This window comes from Mastomys coucha, unplaced genomic scaffold (assembly GCF_008632895.1).
Source record: "Mastomys coucha isolate ucsf_1 unplaced genomic scaffold, UCSF_Mcou_1 pScaffold18, whole genome shotgun sequence".
NCBI lineage: Eukaryota > Metazoa > Chordata > Mammalia > Rodentia > Muridae > Mastomys > Mastomys coucha.
Window position 1 is genome coordinate 76,945,859 of NW_022196900.1, and position 24,610 is coordinate 76,970,468.

Genomic DNA, 24,610 nt, shown 5'->3' on the forward strand with positions numbered 1-24,610 from the left:
AGGTAGCCACGCACAGGTAGCCACACAGAGGTAGCCACGCACAGGTAGCCACACAGAGGTAGCCACACACAGTAGCCACACAGAGGTAGCCACGCACAGTAGCCAAACACTGGTAGCCACACACAGTAGCCAAGCTAAGTATCATGGGTTTGTGCTTTTTGCCTTTTTCTTTAAGCTTATTACTTATACATGTGCTCTTCAGTGCTAGCCCACAATGACTGTACAATAAATGGTGACTGGCACAGAAACAAAAGCCTCTGGGAAGAGGTCATTTATAATCCCAACTCTTTTTTTTAAAGATTTATTTATTTATTTATTTATTATGTATAAGTACACTGTAGCTGTCTTCAGATACTCCAGAAGAGGGCATCAGATCTCATTATGGTATAATCCCAACTCTTTTTTTTTTTTTATTATATGTAAGTACACACTGTTGCTGTATTCAGACACACCAGAAGAGGACATCAGATATTATTAGGGATGGTTGTGAGCCACCATGTGGTTGCTGGGATTTGAACTCAGGACCTTCGGAAGAGTAGTCAGTGCTCTTACCATCTCACAGCCTGAGCCATCTCACAAGCCCCTAATCCCAACTCTTAAGTGGTAGAGGCAAGGGGATCAGAAGTCCAAGGCCAGCCTGGGTTCCGTAGCAAGTCTGATACCAGTCTGGGTTACATGAGACCATGTTTTAATAAAATATAAACAAACAAAGAAAAAAATCTCTGGGGGAAATAAAGAGACTCAGGTAGGGAACAGACAGGCTCTTGGTCAGCTGTCTTGACCTTTGGAGGAGGAATGAGGGGGCTGCAACTGGAGCTGGGGCTGAACAGGTCCCAAGGAATCTGACCTGCCCAGTTCCCTGTATTAGGAGCTCAGGATCTATCAGCCTCTGAAATAGAAACCTTAGCAGCTCTGGGCACTTGTGGTCACTCCAATTCTGACCTTGCGAGACAGAGTTAGAGAGCTGTGGGAAGCTACCCTACTTCCCACTCCTGGGGATCTCACTGTGCTGTGTGTGCACTGTGTCCTTTAGGACCCCGGGTGAGGAGGCTGCAGTAGGCTTATGTCTAGAGCAAGGACAGGCGTGTGTGTGAGTGTGTGTATGTGTGTGTGTGTGTGTGTGTGCGTGTAGATGCAGCCTGTCCCACGCAGCCAGCTCCAGCAAGCCTCCTATTTCTGTTCCTGCCCAGCACTGGGGTTACAGGCCAAACAGCCATACCTGGTTTTCTGCACTCAGGTCCTTGTGGTCACATAGCAAGCTTGCCCAGTAAGCCACCAAGCCACCCCCACCTCCTCCCTGCATCAGCCCGTAAGGCTTGCATTTCTTTTCTCCTCTCCCAATGCAGATGAAGCCCAGGAAGCAGAAGCCATTCGGATCCTAACTTCAATCCTGATCATTCAAGAATCTACTTCCACCAAAGTGCCCCAAAAAATCATGCTTATTCTGAAGGCCCTGAGCATACTTTATTATCTGATGTTGGAGTATTCAAAGGTAAGCTCCCCAGAACAGCTGCTGTCTGCATGGAGACAGCAAAGCATCTAGATGTGCTTTGTCCACTACCCCAGTCCAGGCTTTCACTCTAACATCTCCAGTCTGGTTGTGTAACGGACTCTGGATTTCCTCTCTGGGGGTTGGGGTGGGCATTTTCCAGAGCTGCATGGAGGAACTGAACTGGGGTGCAGTTCAGGAGGAAGAACCCGCATGCAAGGATCTGAGGATCCTTGTATAGGCTGAAGTGGCAGCTGTATGCAGCTCCCCATTGCTGTGAGGATTTAGTCAGACAGGAACTGCCATGCAACTGTTAAAAAGGATGCCAGCCACTGACCAAAGCCCTCTACATGGCTGGCATGTTTAATTATCACCCTTCTTTATAGATAAGGAAACTGAAACACAGCAAGGCTTGGTTATGTTCTCAGTGTCTAATAGAGAGTAACTGGTCTATCTCAGGCTATTGATTGATTCATCCATTCAAGTATTTACTGAGCATCTACCACTTAAAAGGTTTTCTGCCCAGAATGGAGCAGACAATAGCAAACAACCAGATAAGTACTTCTCTGTAGAACTTAGGACTTTTGGAGGAAGTAAGCTACTATAATTAGATAGACATGTAAGTGTGCAATATCATCTCGGACAGTAAAAAGTGCTATAGAGAAAAATAGAGTGCTTGCTTTGGCAGCACATATACTAAAATTGGAATGATACGAGAAGATTAGCATGGCCCCTGTGCAAAGAAAAATAGAACAGAAGCGGGGGTGGGGGGCATATGTGAGGTGTGGGGGGCTGGGGGTGTGTGTGAGGAGTAAGAGGTGTGTGTGGGGACTAGGGGCATATGTGAGGGGTGGGGAGTGTGGGGGACTGGGTGTGTGAGGGGTGAGGGGTATGTGTGAGGGGTGAGGGATGTAGGCATTAGGGGTGTGTGTGAGGGGTGAGGTGTGTGTGAGAGGTAGGGCATGTGTGAGGGCTGGGGGCATGTGTGAGGCCTTTCTATGTGGGCAACATGAGGATCCACAATCTCCTCACAGCTTCATTTCCTCCCTCTTTTTCTTCAACAAACTTTGATAAGCCTCAGGTACCTTGTGCTGTGTAAAGGGTCTGAAGGAGCTCAGTATGGTCACAAGAGAGTGTGACAGTGAAGCTCAAGGCTCTGTGCGAGCACAGAAGAGGGATGCTAATTCTGGAATTCTGGGAGACATAGTCACTGAATGGGAAAAGTGTCCGACAGATTTTCAAATTAACATTGGCTAACACCCTTTCAACAGGTCAGGGTCCACCTGGGGGAAGTCATCATGCCAAAGCATGCTAAGGATGTTAGGTTTATTAAAGGTGCTTAGACAAAAGAGCCCAGCTGACTCAACAGCTAGTTTCCTCCATGTCTAAAACCACAGAGTGCCAGCCCTCTTTTGTTTGATTCCTGTTGCTGTATTAAAACACCATGATCAAAAGCAACTTGGCGGACAAGAGGGTTTATTTCAGCTTTCAGCCCCAGTGACAGTCCATCCTTGAGGGAAGTCAGGGCAAGGACTGAAGCAGAAACCATCAAGGAACAATGCCTACTGGCTCATTCCCGCAGGGATGGTGCTGCCAGTGTCCTGGGTCCCACATCAATCACCAATCAGGACAGTCTCTCACAGGCAGGACCACAGGTCAGTCTGATCAAGGCCATTCTTCACCTGAGCTTCCCCTTTCAGGGGACCCTGGGGCACCCACTACCACCTCTGCACTTCAATACCTCTTTCCTGCTTTCTCCGGTTCTCTGGCATACATTAATGCTTAAGATCCTGTTATAAGCAGCTGAGTGTGGCGGTGCACACATGTAATCTCAGCTCTCAGGTGTGGGCCCTGCTTTGCTTCTGCCCTTGGGGTATCCAGACACCAATGGGAGCCTGGCCAGAATGAAAGGAAGGAGGGTTGTCCGGGTGGGTGATTTCACGGGACCTTGGTCCAGCTGAGTGAGTGCCTGGGAGAGAAAGGCTTCTCCCTGAGGATCCTCAGTGTTATAGCGCCTCTCTACAGTGGGACGTGAAACAACTCTTCTAGATGGTATTCTGTGAAAAAACTCCTCTTGACTCGTGGATAACAAGGGCTATATAAGCCTTGGGGAGTAGGTAGGGTTCTCAGGGAGGTTGTATACATTAGTGGCTGGGGCTGGGGTGCTGGGCATGCTTTATTTGCATGAAGAGTGATTCCAGGAAATTTGGCCATCAAGGCCGATGGAGGTGGTAGAAGTGGGTGGTCAGTAGGGCTACAGGCCTCCAGAGGCATGCAGGCCTAGAACAACTAGGGAGTGATCCTTACTCTTGCTGGCCTTAAGATGACATTGGACATATCTCGACCTCACTCTTGCTTCAGGCCCACACTGTGCCCACCCTGCCAACCACCCCCACCCTCCTACCCGCCACTCTCCCACCACCATGCTCCCTTGACCCACACTCAGGAAGTAGAGACAGTAGGAGCATTAAGTTCAAGGTCATCCTCAACTATACAGTAAGTTTGAGGCCAGCCTGGGCTATGAGAGAACCTGTCTCAAAACCAACCCCCAGTATCATCATGTTTTCCTTATTCCTTGTGCTTAGTGTCTTCCCTGCTCTGTGTAAGTTTTACAAGGACACAGGTTCTGTATATGTCAGTCCCTGGCAGATAACAGCCAGCTGATAAATAGAAAAGGCAGAGAGGATAGAAACCAGAGACTGCCCTGAGATAGATATCTCAAGACACCTCTCTCCAAGTCAGAACTCTGAGCCCCAGGATATTTTACTCCTGGCACCGGTGAGCCCTCTGCCTCCTGGCCCTGATCCATGGCTCAAGACCATCCCCGCTAGCCCTCACCCTGCCTGTCCTTTTCTGGTCAAGTCAGGTGAGCTTTCCCTGGCTAGGGAGAGAAGGTGATCTCTCTTCCCCAGTTTCTAAGCTAAACACAAAATCAGTTTCTCATTGTTACTCTTTCCTGAAGTCGCTTCCATTTAGCACTACAATTCTGTTTCAGGCGAAGGAATATGCCATGAAAGCCCTCAGTCTGGCTGAGACGCATGTCAGTGAGGAGGAGCAAAGGGTTATTCAAGAGCTGCTGAGTGTCATCTCAGCCGACGAAAAGCAGCTCATGAACTAGAGAGCGCCTTGCTACTTCGGCTGGGGGCTGTGGCCTGATGATGGGGAAGCTGTTCACAGGTCCTCTGGCCTGCTCCCACCCCTCCCTGGGGACCTCCTGAGGGACTGTGATCCTATTAGCTTGTGATATATAGAGCTTTGAGCACAGTGTTCAATAAAACTGTTGTTTATCATGACCTTGCCCTTGGTTTTTCATGCTTCTGTATGGCTCTGGGTAATATATCATTACATTGTTATATTGGTGTTTGTAATTAAACTACAAACAGTTCATCATGTTCCTCACAAGCCCCACCCCCACCCCCAGAAGTGTTCTTCCTAGTTTTTCTCCAAGTGAGAGGATGAGGGATAGATTATATTGGAGCAGTTTCTCTGTCCCAGAATTAAGTTAGCATTAATTGAGGTGGACTATGGGAAAAAATAATCCATTATAACCCCCCTAGAGCAATTATTAAGAAAGTAATTTGAAGTAGTTAAGAATTAACAAATGGCCGGGCAGAGGTGGCGCACACCTTTAATCCCAGCACTTAGGAGGCAGAGGCAGGCAGATTTCTAAGTTTGAGGCCAGCTTGGTCTACAGAGTGAGTTCCAGGACAGCCAGGGCTACACAGAGGAACCCTGTCTCAGAAAAACAAACAAACAAAAAAACAAAATTAACAAATGGATTAAAACAATATACTAGAAAAATGTCTACTTAGTGAAAATGGAGCAGAGAAATAAAAAAGACGTGAAACAGGAAAGGAAGGACAAAGCCTATGTGTAAGGGAGTCTCAGGAAACACTGGCTAAGACACCATCTGAAGCAGGCACAGCCATTGTGTTATCTAGAGGAGAATTACCCTCCCACCACCCCACCCCCACCCCCGCCAAAAAAGATCTGGTAATACAGAGGACGGACTGGGTGTTCACACCCAGGCACACCTAATTTTAAAGTTCAGGTCTCCAGTAATAGCTTTCTTTTTTTCTTTCTTTCTTTCTTTTTTTTTTTCGAGACAGGGTTTCTTTGTATAGCCTTGGGTGTCCTGGAACTCACTCTGTAAACTAGGCTGGCCTTGAACTCAGAAATCTGCCTGTCTCTGCCTCCCAAGTGCTGGGATTAAAGGTGTGCACCACCACCGCCCGGCCAATAATAGCTTTCTGACACGCATGCACACATGCACCAATACACCTCTTGAGGACTTTGGACACATAGCCCATCCTGGTTCACCTCCATTGTTAGAGCCTACAGCTGGCTGGCATAGTGGTGCTCTCCTTTAATCCCAACACCTTGGAGGTAGAGGCAGGTGGAGCTCAGTGAGTTCAAGGCCAGTCTGATCTGAAGAGAGTTCTAGAACAGACTGGACTATATAGAAAGACCCTGCCTCAAAACAAACAAACAAACAAACAGAAATCTACTAGGTTTAAATATATACTCTTATTTTATGGTTCTTTTTATCTGATAAACTATTTTTCTCTTCCTTTTGGATTGATGATTTTTTCCTCATTTCATTAAAAAGGTGTCATTAAGCTTTACTCCATTCTGTCAGTTTGCTGTGTTTCTGTGTTTTAGTGCTTATGTTAGATTCGGGGATGGATGTCCCACTCACAAAGACACAGAGACGGAGATCGATGCAATAAGTAAGAGGTTTAATGATCCAGTATACTGGGCTGGAGAAATGGCTCAGTGGTTAAGAGCACTGACTGCTCTTCCGAAGGTCCTGAGTTCAAATCCCAGCAACCACATGGTGGCTCACAACCACCCATAACAAGATCTGACTCCCTCTTCTGGAGTGTCTGCATACATGAAATAAATAAATAAATCTTTAAAAAAAAAAAAAAGATCCAGTATACTGGGGTCATCCTGCAATAGGGGCAAAAGTGACCCTGAGGAACAAAAGCACATTCTTTACCCTTTCAGAACATAGGTTTTAGTTTACAGCATGAGTTGGCTATCTCTTATTGGTAGAGCCCATTGTCTTTGTGTCCATTGCCCTTTGTGCCCCAGGTGAGGAGGAGATACCTTTTGCATGTAGGTGGGGGGAGAGATTCACCCCTCACTGCGGGTGGGACATTTCCTGGAACCGAGCATTACTCCCTGCAGTTGGGGCATCTCCTGGGGATGGATGTTTATTCAGTAGACTCTTTTGAAGCTCCCTGACTTTAAGCTTAATGGACATTCCTGGCTTCCTGGTATTTTTATGAGGTGTCCCAGTTTGCTCAATTCTTACAATTACTCTCAGAAGCCTGGCCATTCACTCCAAGTCCTGTCAAAGCCTAGTGCTCAGGAGGATCAGAAGTTCAAGGTTGTCCTCAGCCACATAGAAAGTTTGAGGCTGCTGGAGAGATGACTCAGCAGTTAAGAGCACTGACTGCTCTTCCGAAGGTCCCAAATCCCAGCAACCACATGATGACTCACAATCACCTGTAATGAGATCGGATGCCCTCTTCTGGCAAGTCTGAAGACAGCTACAGTGTACTGTATATAATAATAAATAAAAGGAAAGAAAAAAAGACAGTTTGAGGCCAACCTGGACTATATGACATTCTGTCTCAAAAAAAAAAAAAAAAAAAAAAAAAAAAAAAAAACCCTTAAAAAATTAAAATCTTGTCTGTAGAAATGGGCCAGTGGTCAAGGGCACTTGTTGCTCTTCCAGAGGAGCTGGGTTCAGCTCTCAGCACCTACATAGGGCTTCTCAAAACCTCCTGTAACTCCAGCCCCAGGGCATTCAACACCCTCTTCTGGACTCATAGGCAGGCAATCTTAGTCAAGGTTCCATTGCTGCGAAGAGACACCATGACCACAGCAACTCTTATAAAGGCAAACATTTAATTGGGACTGGCTTACAGTTTCAGAGGTTTAACCCATTATCATTGTGGAGGGAAGCATGGCAGCATCCAGGCAGACTTGGTGCTGGAGAAGGAGCTGAGAGTTCTACATCTTGAACCACAGACAGCAGAAGGAGACTGTGCATCACACTGGAGATAGCTTGAACATTTAAGACCTCAAAGGCTGTCTCCCTTCCACCCCCCCACACACATAGAGACACACTTCTTCCAACAACACCATTCCCCTAATAGTGCCACTCCCTATAGGCCAAGCATTCTAACACATGGTCTATAGGGATCATTCCTATTCAAACCACCACACAGGGCATGCATGTGCCATACACTCACATAAACATGCATGTAGAATAAATAAAATAAAATGAGTTATTTTTCTATGTTTATGAGATAAGGGCTCACTATGTGGCCCTGACTCCCATGGAATGCTCTATGAAGGCTAGGCTGGCCTCAGATTCACGAAGATTTCTCTCGAGTACTGGGGTAAAAGGCATATGCCAGCACACTGGGCCCCAAAATAAATACTAAAAAAACAAAAACAAAACAAAACAAGGGCTGGAGAGGTGGCTCAGTGGTTAAGAGCACTGACTGCTCTTCCAGAGGTCCTGAGTTCAATTCCCACCAACCACATGGTGCCTCACAACCATCTGTGATGGGGATCCGATGCCCTCTTCTGTTGTGTGTGAAGAGAGTGACAGTGTACTCACATCCATGAAATAAATAAATAAATCTTTAAAAAAAAAACAAAAAACCAAACCCTTAAACATAATCATTTCTCCTGCAACATACAAAGTCTTTACAATCTCTGAGCCACATTTACCACCTCACAACTTGTATACTGATATTTATTTTAAATAAATCTTAAACCCACAGCCTTATTATTATTTTATAAAGTCCCCATATTCTTGCTTTTCCTGCTTTCTGCCTAGGCTCACACTGCTGATGAATCATTTAGCATTTCCTATAATGAGGTCTCTGATGGCACATTCTTAGGTTTCCTTTCCTTTATTAATCTGAAAATGTCTTTTCGTTTGCCATTGTCTTTGGTATCCTCAGTGAAGATGCACTTTATCTTCATATGTGATATGCTGATACCTAAAACAATCCTAATTCCTAAGAGCTTTGTCAAAGGTGGTTTACTTGACCCCCAGAGCCTATACCAGGTTAAAAGAGTGGGCCCTCTGGTGATACAGGGGCCCTTTATCGAGTGGCTAAGCTTCCCACCAGGCCAGCATGTCTTTCCTTTGCATTAAAATCTTCACAGTAAAAATTAATGTTTTCAAGGGCGGGGCTGAAAGCCCGAAAGGCAGCCCGAGGTGGGGTGGGGTGGGGCGGGGCATTCTTTCTCTGTTGCAAGCATACACTCACCGTTACGAATTACATCATGTCTGGAAACCTATGTTTAGCAAAGGTCATTCTGAGGAGGTGACCTATGTTCTTACAATAGTAACACTTTAAAACTGTGTATCCTGGACCAGTGCTGTTCCAAAGGGCCTTGGATAACCACAATTCTCCTCAAGTGGCTCCACCACCCCTAGGTCTTACCATGTCCCACTGCAGCTCCAGGTGCAGATGAGGTGACTCTGTTCACAATGACTGTGAGGAACGGCATCCTTCAAGCCCAAAGAAAGTGTTTCAAAAATGATGAAGCAGCATGATTTGAGTGACAGAACTTGCCTCTGTTTCACTTGATACATGTCTGTCCTAATCTATGAGATCATTAGCAATGTGATGGAAATCTGTATTTTATACTTGTTCATATTCAAACACAGATTCAGTGGCTAATGAGGTGGGAGTGGTAGGCTGGTAGATGGTGGTAAAGGCACTTGCCTCCAAACCTGACCACCCGAGTCCTGTTCCCAGGACCCACACAGTCGAAGGACAGAACCCATTCCTCTGACCATCACTCCTCTACACACACAGCTCCTCTGTGTGTGCACCAAGGCATGTGCATGCGCATGCGCATGTACACATATACATGCACACACAATGGATGGGTAAATAAATGTAATTTTAAAAGTTTCACAATAGCTAATATATAAATAAGCAGCCAGTCATAACTCCTAAAATCATAAAAACAAGGTTATTATCTGAGCCACGATTAAACAATACCAACATTGTTACTTGCTGGCAAAGTTTTGTCAGGGTTTTAGATTTCCCCAAAGATCTTTTTTTTTTTTTTTTTTTTTTTTTTTTTTTTTTTTTTTTTTTTTTGTTTTGTTTTGTTTTGTTTTTCGAGACAGGGTTTCTCTGTAGCCCTGGCTGTCCTGGAACTCACTCTGTAGACCAGGCTGGCCTCAAACTCAGAAATCCGCCTGCCTCTGCCTCCCAAGTGCTGGGATTAAAGGCGTGCGCCACCACCGACCGGCTTTCCCCAAAGATCTTGATAAATAGGGTTGGGAAAAGGGAGAGGTAACCAAAGAGCTCATAGTTTGAAAACTAAATCTCACTACAAGAAACACAGTTGTATGTAAGGGGGCAGCTGGGAAAGATAAGCCAAAAAATGACCCCTGGGATTTTTTTTCTGGTTTGAGCAAGTTGCTGGCATTGTGCACCCAGGTGAAAAGCCCCAGAGAGCAGGGAAAACATTATCCTGTTGGGATATAGTGACTTGGAGATGCTTATGAGACAGCGAGGAGCTGAGAGGTGAGTAACTGGATCTTCAGAAAAGGAACCAGAGTTCAAGAGAGAAATTTTAGATTGTCATGTGCATAGTCATGAATACCTTGAAAATAGAGATCACGTAGGGATGGTGTGTAGAGAAGGAAGAGAAGAAAGCCTGAGTTAGGAAACTGAACATATGATGGAGCAGAGGCAAAGGAGTCCAGAGGCCGACATGTGGTCTCAGAACTCCCATGATGCCTTGCTTCCACCCAGTTCCTACCTCCCCGCTCCCTGTATTAATTCTACCGCGAGGGCTTTATTGTTTTCTCTATACATCTCTATTGTTTTCTGAACCTTGAAAGTAAGTTGCAGATATGATGCCATTTTAGCCCCCAATATATATTTTATATAAGAAAAAACAAGTGCATTGCCTTGGTCTCATCAGGCAATTGACGTAAATCTGATACTATACAATGAGGACCATATTCACCTGTTATCCTAGCCATGTCTTTGATAACAAGAAACACGTGGCTGTTGTATTTCTTTGGTAAATTTGGGACTTTGGGATTGAGAGGGTATTGCTTTTCAAATGTTCTTTTGCTTTGAGGATTTCAGCCATGCTGATCTAAGAAATAAATATACAAGGAAAACTAAAGATCTGAGTCACTGAGCTAAACTATCCTATGCTTGGTCGAAGCACATGAGGGGTGGGAGAAGCCTATTCTCCAAGTTAGGAGGTGTCTGCAGTGGCAGCAGCAGCCAGTGGAGAAGCAGTGGGTATCTGAGACAGATAGGTGGGACTAGGAGCAGGAAGCTGAGAGCATGCAGACCACCACAGGACACCAGGAATCAAAGGAGAGGCAGTCTCCACATCTTCCAGCTTGGGAAGACTCTAACCAGCCCAAAGATCTCTCCACGGGGCCCTACTCTACCCATTTCTGCCAGAGCCACAGACAAGGTAGCCAGGCAGCAATCACTACCCTCTCCTAATACCTCTTGCCATGACAATCCCACTGGCCTATGCTGGAGGAGCTCTGTGGAGTTCTGGATGCCTGGGCTAATCAGAATATGGTCTGAGAATTAATGGTGTCAAGGCATATTGGTAATGTTGCCACATGAGACAACATAGGAAACACTTTTTGAGATTTTTATTTCTAATTTATGTGCATGAGTATTTGCCTGAGTGTTCATCTGGATACCATGTACAGTGCCTGTGGTGGCCAGAAGTGGATCCCCTGGGACTGGAGATACAGGTGGTTGTGAACCACCACGTGACTTCTGGGAACTGAACCCAGGTTCCTTGCAAGAGTGGTGGGTGCCCTTAATGATGGAGTCATCTCTCCAGCACCCCCATCCTTGAAGGAGAGATTCTCTCTTGGTAAGGGGAGCTTGGAAACAGTGAGGAGAAAGTAGGAACAGAAAGAGGGACAGTGTAGCATGCCAGCGGCAGAGTGGATGAACATAGCTCGTTCCAGAACCTACAGGGGCAGATGTGTGAGAACCACTCCTTAAGTGTACAGCAGACCTCTCCTGGAGCCCCTCTTCTGAGACCCTAGGCCCATCTTGTAAACTATAACTCAAGATGAGAGTCACGTTCTTTGTTCTTTGTCATTTAGAGTTCACTTGTCTTAGCTACTCTGTTCTCTAGTCTGTGCTGGTGACCCACAGACAACAAGAGCCTCAAAGGAAGTCCCTTGTTCAGAGAACTTCCAGATGAGATGTTAGATTGTAAGAACTGAGCAATCAGGGACACCTCATAAAAATACCGGGAATCCAGGAATGTCCATTAAGCTTAAAGTCAGAGAGCTTTAAAAGAGTTTACTGAATAAACATCCATCCCCAGGAGATACCCTAATTGCAGGGAGTAATGCTTCCAGGAAACACCCCCACCCACAGTGAGGGGGGAATCTCTTACCCCACCCCCCTACATGCCAAAGCTTTTTCGTCACCTGGGGCACAGAGGGCAATGGAAACAAAGAACAATGAGCTCCACCAATGAGAGATAACCGACTCATGCTGTAAACCTATGTTCTGGAAAGGTATAAAGAGTGTGTGCTTTTTTTATTCCTCGTGATCACCTTTGCCCCGATTGCCGGATGACCCCCAGTATACTGGATCATTGAACCTCTTGCTCATTGCATCGATCTCCAACTCTGTGTCTTTGTGAGTAGGACGACATCCTGGATGTAAGACTCGGCTCTCCGAATCTTACAAGTTTAGACACCTAATTGGTGAGACTTGGTGAAAGAAACCCTGGGCAGTAGACACAACCCCTGTCCCTGTAAGAACCAACTGTAGTGTGAAGGAACTTAGCAAGCCAGGTGACATCTCTGAGGGGAAGCAAGAGAAGCTTCTGGGAATCCCATCAGGTTCAGTCTTAACAAACATCTCCGGAGAGGTCAGCAATGCCCCACACCCTCATGCTGCAGGGCAGCTTGACTATTGGTGGTGACATCCCGGAGCTGGAGACTCTGAAGCAGATTATGGTCGGTATACCTGAAGTCAGTAGAAACCTCCAGACTACGGGTGCCACCTTTTCGTCCCCTTCACACACTGACACTGGCAAACACCCAAGGGAAGAGATGTGGCAAAGCTTGGGGGCTGGCTGGTCCAATGGCCTCTACACCTCCAGAGAGGGCAGAGAGGCAGGGAGGGGGCTGACGTTGGGATTGGGGCAGGCTTAGTGGAGAACTACAACAAGAGTTACCTCCACCTCCTCTCCAGTGGTGCTACCACACTGCAGCTCAGTACAATTGCACCAAAAGCCACATTCCAAAGCTGTTAGCACAACTACTTGTAACTCCAGGGGATCTGAGTGCCCTCTTCTGGCTTCTGTGAGCACTACACTCACCTGACAGTCATTCACCCACATGGCATTCATTGGCTCAGGTTATATACGTATACATAAAAAGAAAATATAATTTTCCTTAAAAAATATAAGTTTAAAAAAGAAAGAAAGGGAGCTGGTGAGATGGCTCAGCGGGTAAGAGCATTGACTGCTATTCTGAAGGTCGTGAGTTCAAATCCCAGCAACCACATACATGGTGGCTCACAACCACCCATAATGAAATCTGACACCCTCTTCTGTGTACTCATTTATAATAATAAATAAATCTTTAAAAAAGAAAAAGAAAGGCCGCTGACAGCGTTTGGGGTGAAGGTGTCTTTTGCTGACTTTTACCTTGGCTTGAACTCCTGATCTGCCTGCTGCTGCTGGGAACAGCCTTAGTTCAGGGACTTCAGGCCTGTCACCCTGGACATTCTTATCACGGCTCTTTATCCAAGAAGCCTCTTGAAATGTTAGGCGAGAGCAGCCGTGATGGTCCCACTGGCCGGTCAGAGTTCTTTGGGTGGATGCAGAGCCTATCAGTCCCGGAAGACTCCTGTCTGCACCAGGCTGCCATTTAAAACAGCTTTTAAGTCTCCCACGTGATTTGAATTGTGATTGGCGAGTCAGTGCAGGAGAACATGGCGAGCAGCCCAGACAAGCTCTCACCATCTGCAACAGTGTTTCCCCCCATCAACTTGACAACAGGGAGCTGTTACAATTCAGACAACACTCTGGGTTTGAAAGGAAAATTATGGTTTTTTTCCAGAATGCAGCTGGTGCACCAGTAAATAGGATGGCATCTCTCTGAAGCGGCCCCCTCATTTTATGATATGAAAATAATAAAATGGAGATTCAGCATGTGACTCTTACTTAAAAGGATGTTCAAAAGCCACAGCGCACAAAGGCGAATGAAGCATTCTGGTCCACAGCAATAATCTTAATAAGAAAACAAAGAAGAGCAAGTCATTTTAAACCAATTTCTTCCCTATTGGGGGAGTTAACTTTGTTGTTGCTATAAGACCAGCTTGCAAACGAGCTCTTTAGTTTTCCAGTTAACATCTGTTCTTTCTTTACAGCACACTCTCAGTTTGCCAGTTATGTGAGGGAAACCCACAGTGGACTCTCCCCAAGGGAACTTAGCCTAGGTGTTTCCCACAGGGAAGACGGAGTCTCACAATCACTCCCAAATTTCCCAGGCAAATGAAGGAGATTTTTTTTTCTCCATGTGAAAAAGAGAAACTAAACAGAATCAGCAGAAAGTAGTGTCAGTTGGCCAGTAGTCCATCTGACTTGGCGTCCAGGTCACTGGATTCCAGGAAAGCCTTCACACACCCACACACCTTACCTCCCTGGAACTGAGGCCTTCCTGGGTTTGTATGTGCTTTCTTTCCCCTGTCACCCAGCGACACTGAAGGACACAGACTTCATCTGTGGGGCTTGCCCATCTCTGTGATACAGATACCTCCACCACAGTGGATTCCAAGCTACTCAGTGTGACATCACTGAACTGTGAAGTTGGGAAGGGATACGGACTGGCGTCCTGTTATGTCATTTTTATATCCTATCTCACAAATACAAATAATCCAAGAATACAAAAGAACAGGGAAGCAACTGTGAGATTTTGAGGTTTTTCTTCCTCTTCTTCTCTCTTCTTTCTGCTCCTCCTCCTCCTCTTCTTTCTTATTTGTTTGGTTTGTTTTTGAGATAGGGTCTCCCTGTGCATTCCTGCCTGGTCTGCAACTTGCTATATAGGCCAGGCTAGCCTTGAACTCACTGAGATCTGCCTGCCTTTGCTTCTGGGTACTGGGATTAAGTTTTTAAGTTTTTTTTTTTTAAGATTTATTTATTTATTTATTTATTTATTTATTATATGTAAGTACACTGTAGCTGTCTTCAGACACACCAGAAGAGGGCATCAGATCTCATTACAGATGGTTGTAAGCCACCATGTGGTTGCTGGGATTTGAACTCAGGACCTCTGGAAGAGCAGTCATTGCTCTTAACTGCTGAGCCATCTCTTCAGCCCAGTTTTTAAGTTTTGAATGTTTACTTATTAAATTCAAGGCAAGGTTTTCATGGTTATTTATAAATTCAAGGCATGGTTTTCATGTAGCCTGGCACTCAATGTAGCCCAAGATGACCTAGAATTTCTAGTCCAATTGCCTCTACTTTCTATGTGCTGGGATTACAGGTGTGGGTTGTCTGGTTTTCTCCAGTGCTGTGGATTGAACTCAGGGCTTCATGTATGCTAGGTGGGCATTTTAATCACCAACAGAACCACAACAAATTCAGCCTCTACTTGAAACATATTTTAGTCATAGACTTACACAATTTGATCATACCTGGTGACTGTGCTTAAATTAATAACCACCTCACAAGACTTTGAATAAGAAGCAATCCATTCTTGTGGGCCAGGACTGGCCAGCTCTAGCATTTTCTGCTCTCTGGGAACTTCCAGGTAAGACTAAACACAGGAGGTACCAGGCTAGTCTTGCCTTCACAAAAACCTTACCAGCTCTCCGGTCATTCAGGGTCCTTCATCCTCTCTTATGATAAATCAGCACTTCTCCTACGTAGGAGATTCTGGGAGTCCCACTGAAGACCATCCTAGGACAGCAGCATTTTAGTCTGCTATATTGCCTGGTTCCATCTGACTTCAGGCTGCGCTCCCTGCCAAGTCCAGATGGTGTTACTGTACTATCAGCGGTCTCTGCTTAGCCCCTCCCCCTCCCACACTCCCCTCACCCTCTGTTTGACAGGTTTAATGCAACTCCTTGGCACCTCCTCTGTCCATGTGATGCAAAGCCAGCAAATCATAAGAAGGAAGAGCCAAGAAAACCAGGTGCTAAATCATGCAAGGTCAGGCTTCCCAGCAGCTTCCAGCCTCCCAGTGTCTCAGGCAGCTTTTCCTCCACGATTTTCCTAAGCCATATACATCCCCCATGGCTTGCATTGCCGTCCTGCAGAATCTCAAGGATGGTTGGAACCTTCCAGAGACATTAAGCCCGAACAAGTCTGCTTTTGCAGCCGTCCCCCCTTCACCCCCCCCTTTCTCCCAGCTGTAAAGCTGCTGTGTGCCAGCTTTTATCCCTTGGCATTCAGCCATGATCCTGGGAAGGCATTGCTTATGAAAGCCAGTCCTGTGGTAAAGTATTTCCCTTTAAGATGGTGTTTATTGCTCCCACTTAGAGCTGACAAAAGATTCGGTAAGGTGTGGTGGCTGTGCCTGGAGTCACACAAGTTATCTGGTTTGAACCAGATCCAGCTCACATTGGTACCATTCACTTTAGTCTGCATCACCATCCAGGAGTGCACCCGAGAGCTAGGAGTACAAATGGTTGCTATGATACTAACCAAGTCAGTACAGAGAGAATGAAGTGTGCCACCTTCAGAGATGGCACTCAGGTGGCCCGGGGGGAGGGAGATGACTATGTAGAAGAAAATCCCTTTGAAAGCCAGCACAATTTAAGTTGAAATGATGACAGGAATCAAGGGAAGAGAAAGGATGGCTATATATGGGAGCATGAACAGATCTGACTTGTTCCAAGGAATGGAGACAAGTGGCACATGAAAGAAGAGTGGGTGGAGCTTCCTCTGTGGTCTGTGAGGACATTCTGCATGTTGCTAAGCCTGCACTGCTGCAGCCTCTGATGGCCCCTCCCACATCACTTACACACACACACACACACACACACACACACACACACACACATACACACAGACACATGTGCACATATACTCCTTTAAATGTTGCCGGGCTTAGAAATGCAGGAAGGAACAAAGCTTTATGGACACAGTGTGGAGACAGACAACACCGTCTTAAAGCGAGGTAACAGGTGCTGCCAAAACACAAGGCCCTCAGAAACCACAGAAACTCCGGGGCTCAGAATAGAAGCCCAGTTTCCAGACCCAGATGGTTCTCATGGGGCAGTTGCCCACTGGCATTGGGCTAGATCAGGAAGAATCTCTACCTAGTGCCTGACTGTAAAGGTGACACAAACAAAAGATGGGGGAAATTTTTGACGTAACTGCTGACTACAAGTGGAACATATGTTATGGGATTTCCCCCTCAGCTGAGCCAGACAGAAATTTACAAATTTCAAATCCTTCATCTCCAGGACTTCTTGCAGTGAGAGACATCAGCCAAGCTGGGACACAGGAGGCCTTTAGTCAGCTTTAGGTGAAACAAAATACTCATCACTGGTCCACAAAGGGCCCAGACTTCTTAGACTCTGAAAGCCTCACTCATGCCAAACACACACACACACACACACACACACACACACACACACACACACACACACGCACGCACACGAGTGCTGAGCTGGACAGCTGACTCACTGACACCACGGTACTTGAGAACAGCAGTCCATCGGAATGTAAAGGCAGGCCAGGAGGTGGGGCTGGGATGGCAGCCAGCACAAGCTGTGTGGAGGAAGTCACCTCCAGCAGGATGCCAGGCCCAGCCTTCCTGAAGACCGACTCTGTGTATCTGGCTTCTGGAATGCTGATTCCCTTTCGCAAGCTGGGGAATACTCTCACCTCCTACCTGGATCTCGTGGGTGACATTTCTAATGTTACCTTGGAACTTTGGGGTAACGGAGGTTACCAACTGGGGCTGGGGAGCTAGGTTTTGCAGTAGCCCTACACATTGGTGGCACGGGAACAGCATCTTTAGGAAGCAATAGGAAGACTTGAAGGGAGCTCAGACTGAACTGTGTTAGCCTCTGGAGGGAGGCTCAGGGCTCATGGCTTTGGAACAGGGGGGACCAGCCTTGTAGGAAGCAGTTAGAAGAGCTGGTCCTTGAGGACGGTCCATTATGGAAGAACTGTGTGTAGTTTGAATGAGATGCCCCTCTTCCCTCTCAGCTCTCGGGCATTGGCACTTGATCCCCAGTTGGTGGCAAAGTTAGGGGAAGCTTTGGAGGTAGAGCCTTGCCAGAGGAAGTGTGTCACCTGGGGTGGGCCCCGAGTTTTCATTTTGAGTATATTCTGCTTCCTGTTTGAAGTTCAAGATGTGGCTTTTCATCTGCTCCTGCCACTGGTGCTGCATGCCGGTGCTCGGTGCTCGCTGCCACGCTTCACATTCCCTGCTGCATCGTCTCTCAGGAACCAGAAGCCCCAAATAAACTCCTCCTTCTCTAAGTTGCTTAGGTCATGATGTTTTATCACAACAATATAAAAGGAACTAAGGCATCCCGTAAAGCAGTTATCTATACAAACCGGAGTCCCTAAGCCAACGGCAATGCCAGGGTTTTTGTTTTTTCTTTTATTCAATAGCTTCTTCTTTGGTGTATTTTATTTTTTTATGTGTATGGATGTTTTGCCTGCGTGTACATATGTGCACCATGTGCATGCCTGGTGCCTGCAGAAGCCAGAAGAGGGTGTCAGATCTCCTGGAACTGGAGTTATAATTGTAAGATACCATGTGGATGCTGAGAAATTGATCCTGTGTCCTCTGGAGGGGCAGACACTAAGAGCAGTTGATAGCTCTTAACTGTCCAGCTATCTCTCTAGCCACACCATCAGGTTTTCTGTCAGGATCTAAGAACATGAACTTTGAGGGCGGTGACAAATAGCTGTTGCTTGTGTCCTTCTTAAAACATCTGCCCAGACTACCACCAAGCAGAGGCCATACCTGTGAGCACAGAGGGCAATGTCCAACTGTGCCTGATGACAGAGTCACTCCCCACTTTAATGTAGATGGTATTCAGTGACTTGGTTGGTCTTAGAACCTCCTTTATCCCCCAAGTTAGCTTCTTCCACTTTTCCTATATTTGCAGGGTGTCCTTATCATGACTTAAGCCATCTTCTTTCCTTTCCTCTAGAGTTTCAAGTGATCCTGATTTCATCTCTGCCACAAAACTATCCCAGGCCTTTCCCCACCTCTCTCCTCCCCACCCTGGCTTGCTTGACACAGGACTGGTCAGGAGGGTCCCACAATAGCGATGCTCATGATCCACTTATGCTATGTCTCAAAATCTAAAGACCCAAAGTCTCCAATCCACCCTCCATCCACCCCACACACAATCAATCAGACAAGACACATGAAGACGTTCTTCCCAAGTGCAGAATTATGTATATTCTGAGGGACTCAGCTATTGACATTCAAGTTTTGACCAGTTTCAAGATGTTGTTGCCAGACAGAGGAAAGACCACCCACACACCCTGAATCTATATTATGGAGGAAGACTTGGTGTTGGCATACTGGAGCCAAGGGTTTCAGGTTATGCAGGGCACATCCAGAGGTTCTTTGAGTGCCTTACTCCTTTCAGGTTGTGAAGTACCTGTGTCTAGAAGGAAGGCCTCTAAGAAGCTACACTCTATATTTTGGGGCCCCTACTACCATTGAGCTTACGAAGGCCAAGAATTCAGAGCCTCTTCCTTTCTTAACTCAGTCAGGAGCAATGAGAAGCACACTACACTGGGAGGTGTCTGTTACCTCTTCCCAGATCAGACAGCTGGGCTCAGTAACTCACTTCAGTCTCAGAGTGCCCCACGAGGTAAATGAAATAGGCCATTTCCCCTGTCTACAGAAGGGGAAGATGGAGACACAGAGCTCAGGTGCCCAGCTGTGTTGGGAGAGCCAGGGCCAGATTCCCGCTCTGCATCCCTACGTTCTTTCCAGCAAGCTGAGACAGCTGTGGCAAGTATGGCGGGGCCACAGAGCCGAGACTCAAGGAAGTGTCCATGGCCAGCTGTGGTATGGAAATCCCAGAGTGGGGCTAGGATCCAGATGAGAGTCAGCTCTCTCTGCCTCTAGGCAAGGTTAGTTCTGGGCAATAACACCATTGGCAGACATCTCTGCCAGCTGGGAAATGGGCCTCCTTTGGCAAAGGAATCGGGAAACACTCGGAGCTGCTCTGCTCAGGTAGGGCCTAGATGGACTTCAATCAACGAGAAGAGGCTTGGGCTAAACAGTGGACATGTGTCAGTGTTGCTTCCAGGAGGCCAGTGCCTACCTCACATCTGACCACTTCCAGCAGGAACAGAATATAACTAGCCTTTTAAAGCCACCCCTGAGTGGTAAGGGGAAGATGCCAGTCTTAGTCTATAAGGGTGAACTGTCATTTTTTTTCAATGGTACAAACACACACTCAGATTACAGTTCAGTGGCATGCACCCAGGGGTGAGACTGCATAGAAACTACAGCGGTGAGGTCACATGGCACTAACATTTTCAGGTGTGTGACTGTCAGTTGGTGAAATCTGGGCTTTAACTAATTTTAAAGGCCAATTTCTATTTCTATGTATGTTGTGAAAAAACCATTATCATTTGGCTTTATATACACCTTATACTTAGAGTACAAGAATTATGTGCCTATTGGGGAGTGGTGCCTTCAACATAGATACCTTAAGGAAAGCATATGTTTACTCCAGTGTAGCTGATCCAACTCACATTTCTAGAATCTTCCTTGGAAATTGTGAATGTATATGCTTCTTCTAAATGGGCAAATCTTTGTCCTTTACGATAGGTCTATAATTTGCAATTGCCAAAGAGCATTGTGTCTGGTAAATACAATGGGTGGTGGAACTTGGCACTGCCTTGGCAGGTAACAGGAGTTGTATGTGTGTGTGTGGGGGGGGGGGCGGTAAAAGAAACTAAACAAGGCCTGTTGATAAAATTATGAGGCCTCTTCCCTTTGATGGCTACTAAAGTAATCCCAAAGAGGAATCCTCAATGTTCTTGGCACCTGCCATGAAATAGCTGGAGAGGATGACCTTCCCAGTGAGTAATGAGGTAACTAACCCTGGGTGGGTTTGGTCATTGCTTGTTTTCAGGTAGACCTTTTACAAGCAGAAACAAAGCTCCGTCTCTACCATTTCTCCCAGGGGAAAGATCTCATCTACTGCTTAAAGAGTTACAAAGGAAAGTAGCAAGTTTACAATAGCCCACTCACCCCTCCACAAATACCCGAGTCTCCCCAATTTGGAAAAATGGGTTAAGAACAGGTTCTTGGTGTCCGGATAACAAGAGCATGTCCAGAAGAAGCAGGAGGAAGAACAGTCATCGCCCAGTAACTTTCTGTGGTAAAATCCCACTGGTTTCCAGATGGCAAGCGAGCAGAGTCCATCGAAAAGGAAAGTCCATGGTGTTGCGCTCTAGTGCGTAAGAAACAAAGAGCGTGGCCATAGCTCGTCAGATGAATTTCGAGCTAAGGCCAAAGGCAGCAAAGGTGCATGAAGCTGCTGGAGCTGACATTAGGTAAAGCAAGGGTGTGAATTCCAAGAGACAAAGCCATCTGTAGAGATCCCCTGTTACAAAGCAGGACACATGCCAACCGTCGAGGTCAAAGAATGCTCCACCTCACTTTCTACATAGTGTTTCAGTGAAAGAAGCTGAATGCTGGAGGAACGTGGTAAGATGGTGACTGGGGGAAGCAGAGATGAGGATTCCGCCTGCCAGCCTGCACACACCTCCATCTCCTGCATGTGAGAATGGTGTTTCTAGGAGCCAAGTTCATGTTCGCTGCTGCTATGGACTAGAGACAGCAACGTGGACTCAAGAGCCTTAAAGCCTTACCCTTCCATTCACGTGCTCTCAGTAGATGTCGGTCTCAAATCGATCATTCGGGAAGTTGTTCTCCATGAGTGCTTTTTATATGAGTCTTTACAAAACCCTCAAAGCTAGGCTGTTTGTTCAAACTGTTATTAGAAAGGATGCTGAGTGCCCGGATGGGATTTTCTAGTTTCTGTGCAAATGAAGTCACGCTAGTCCAGATCTAATTCACTGAACACTACTCAGGGAAGCAGTAGCATTTGGTTTAAACGCTGCCAAGAAAGCAAGAATTCACTGGGATCATGATGCAATCCTGCTAATGCTGTAACCAGGCTCGGGCAACATGGGCAGGCGGGGCCCCCATTGCTTTTGCTGAGGAATCCTGGACCTCTGCCAGTTCAGGCTCACTCTCACTAGAGGTAGACCCATTGGTGGTGGCATAGGCACTCTCTGCAACTCCCTGAGTGGAAACACAACCATTTGGCTCATTCTTCTCCCTGGGACTTGCCAGTCCTGGGAGGCTGGGCATCTTCCCAGTCTGCCTGTTTGGCAGCAGGGACATAGCATAGTCTGCAATGATTGCACCCACATCTAAGTTGCATGCCTGGTCGAAGGCCAAGAAGCCCACATTGGCATTGGCCTCACAGACCATGAAGGAGCCATCATCCATGATGAGAAGGTCGATGCCACAGAAATCCATGCCCAGGATGTTGGACACCTGGATAGCCAGCTGCTTGCCTTGCTCGGTCAGTGGGCACTTGACACCCACACCACCTGGAAAGAGAGCATAGCAACCTGAAGGTGACAAATGCCACTCACTGATGAGGCTAATGACCTTCAAGAGAGATGGGACCAGTGACAAAGGAGAAGTGAGACAAGCACTGTTATTTATAGTGCTATTTAAGATTTTAGAAGGTTTGGGCAGGAGAGATGGCTTAGCAGTTAAGAGCAGCTACCAGGAGACCCTACTTTGGTTCCCAGCACCCATTTTAGGTACTCACAACTGCCTGTAACTCCAATGGATCCAATGTCCTCTTTTGGCCCCGATAGGCACCCACACACCTATGGCATACACTCATACTTAAAATATTTAAAAATAAAAATAGATATTGGGAAATCACACTGCCTGATATACAGTATGCATTCAATAAGTGGTTGTTAGGAAAAATGAAAAATGATAATCTACTTATTATATAGTAGATAGGAACAGCATACATTATAATCAATGATCAGGGTCAGGGTAGTTACCCAGCATGTACGAGGCTCTGGGTTCAGTCCTGAGTACCAGAAAATGAAAGATAATAATAATATACTGTCAACCTCGGTTCTCCACGCACCATGTGTACCCACAATTCCAGGTTCCATACTGTGGCTATGCTCACGGCTACTGTGTACATGAAGACAATCGCTGAGCACCCAGCATAATGTCAGGCTTAGCCAGCATTTGCTTGCATGGCCCGAGTATCTCACAGCTGTCTGTCTGCACAGACTCTGGGCCATGTGCTAGCCCAGAGCAAGAATTGCCTCACAATCCAGTGGTTCTCAACGGGTCGGTCACAACCCCTTTGTGAGTCGAATGACCCTTTCACAGGTTCCCATATCAGATATCCTGCTTATCAGACATTTACCTTACAATTCATGATAGTAGCAAAATTACAGTTATGAAGTAGCAACAAAATAACTTTATGGCTGGAGGTCATCACACCACATGAGGAACTGTATTAAAGGGCTGCAGTACCAGGAAGGTTGAGAACCACTGCTCATAATCTCTGTCCTCCGAGCTTCACTGCAGAAGATGTGGTTCTGCTTGGGGACTTATAGTGGAACAGGACCCAATCAGCAAATGAGCCTCTTTATAGTCAATGAACTTGGAGCATGCAGCTGCTGAGTCAGGAAATAACTGTAGGGCCTTTCTTTTTCTTTTTCCAAATTGCCAACATAAATTCATTCACCAAGTCTGACCAGAGTTTTCCGGGATGGGGACAAGGATACGTATCCCTATTGGGATGTCTCCACTCCCCATGACAGAAAACAAATTTTCTGAGAAGGCTAAAGGGACAGGATTCTCTACATTAAGCCAAAATACAAACTGCAGCTTTCTGGCAGTTTCGTGCATGAAAGGAAAAGGGAATCTTCAATTAAAATGTGAGAGCAAATAGGTTTCCTCTGGCTACAGCCTTAGTTCAGGGCCTGGGTATGACAGCCTTTCATACTGCAACATAACCTCGCCATCTACAAAGTGCACACTTGAGAACTATGCAATCAAGTCCCCCCTAAAAATTGCAAGATAAAAATTTTTGATGTTGTAAGTAAGTTTGTGCTTTTGCACTGGCTGCATTCACAGCTCTCTGGGGGACATTCGGGTTACAGGTTAGACCTTGGAAAGTCTTGGAAGACCTTTGGTAAACCAACTGAGGGGATACAGTTTCAAGTCTAACTCCTCACCTGCTTCCTTATGTGGTCCATGTTTTATTCAGATGCACCTTTGCCCAAAGACTGGTCACTCCCTTGTCAACCCCTGACTGCGGAGTCCTAACATCTACACAAAGTTTTATATTTCAGTGTCTTGATATCTGGACCGTGTCTTCTGGCCCAGCCCTTGACCTCCTGTCCCTCTCTGGACTGTTCCCTTCTCATTTTCTGTGAGGTCCTCTGCCCCCACCCCCACACTCCCAAGTCTTCCCTGTCTCACCTAGAAAGCAGTTGCTTTGCATACGGCCGTCTGTGGAGCAGCGTAGCATGGAGCCAACCACTTGGCCGCCCACCACCACCACCCGGATGTCCTTCCCGTGTGACTCCTTCACATACTTCTGGAACAGGTAGGGCACGTCATGGCGGACCAGGTGGCAGATGTCAGAGAGGTGATGCTTGTCTCTGGCCAGAAAAACAGCTTTTCCTTCAAGAAGAAAGACGGAGAGCAAGGGAGACCGATAGACAGGCTGTACACATGTTTCACCATCTTATCTCCCTAGCCTGTCTCCCTGCCCCAAACCGGGATCAGCTTTCTAGAACTTTCCATGTATCGACCCTTCCCATTTCCTTGATGAGACTCTTGTCTTAGTAAAGAGCACTGAACCTTATTTTCTTCAGATTTTAATCCTACGGTCTCTCTTTCTGCACCTGATTTTTGTCTGTTTGCTTGCTTTTTGAAATAGGGTCTCACTTTGTATGTAACCCACACTCCCCTAAAACTAAAACTCTAATCTGCCAATCCTAGCTTCCCAGAGCACTGAGATCACAGAATATCTTCTGTGC

The 24,610-nt window shown here is 46.4% G+C and overlaps 2 protein-coding genes and 1 non-coding gene across 5 annotated transcripts in view; 2 read left to right on the top strand and 1 right to left on the bottom strand.

Annotated features, from left to right (window-relative positions):
* Zmynd12 (zinc finger MYND-type containing 12) overlaps positions 1 to 4,782 on the top strand; it is a 31,593-nt gene extending 26,811 nt beyond the window's left edge. For all 3 annotated transcript variants that reach the window (XM_031376887.1, XM_031376888.1, XM_031376889.1), the window contains 2 exons: positions 1,347 to 1,492; positions 4,485 to 4,782. In XM_031376887.1, the coding sequence (XP_031232747.1) occupies positions 1,347 to 1,492; positions 4,485 to 4,607 (269 nt within the window). In that variant the 3' untranslated portion in view covers positions 4,608 to 4,782. The remainder of the gene's footprint in view (positions 1 to 1,346; positions 1,493 to 4,484) is intronic.
* Positions 2,162 to 2,268, top strand: LOC116097242. The gene has a single exon (XR_004121292.1). It is a non-coding gene; the product is annotated as a U6 spliceosomal RNA (small nuclear RNA).
* A 14,127-nt stretch (positions 4,783 to 18,909) lies between the features above and the next one.
* Rimkla (ribosomal modification protein rimK like family member A) overlaps positions 18,910 to 24,610 on the bottom strand; it is a 27,925-nt gene continuing 22,224 nt past the window's right edge. The window contains exons 4-5 of the mRNA XM_031378474.1: positions 24,048 to 24,251; positions 18,910 to 22,129 (exon numbers count right to left, since the gene is read on the bottom strand). Of these exons, the coding sequence (XP_031234334.1) occupies positions 21,672 to 22,129; positions 24,048 to 24,251 (662 nt within the window). The 3' untranslated portion in view covers positions 18,910 to 21,671. The remainder of the gene's footprint in view (positions 22,130 to 24,047; positions 24,252 to 24,610) is intronic.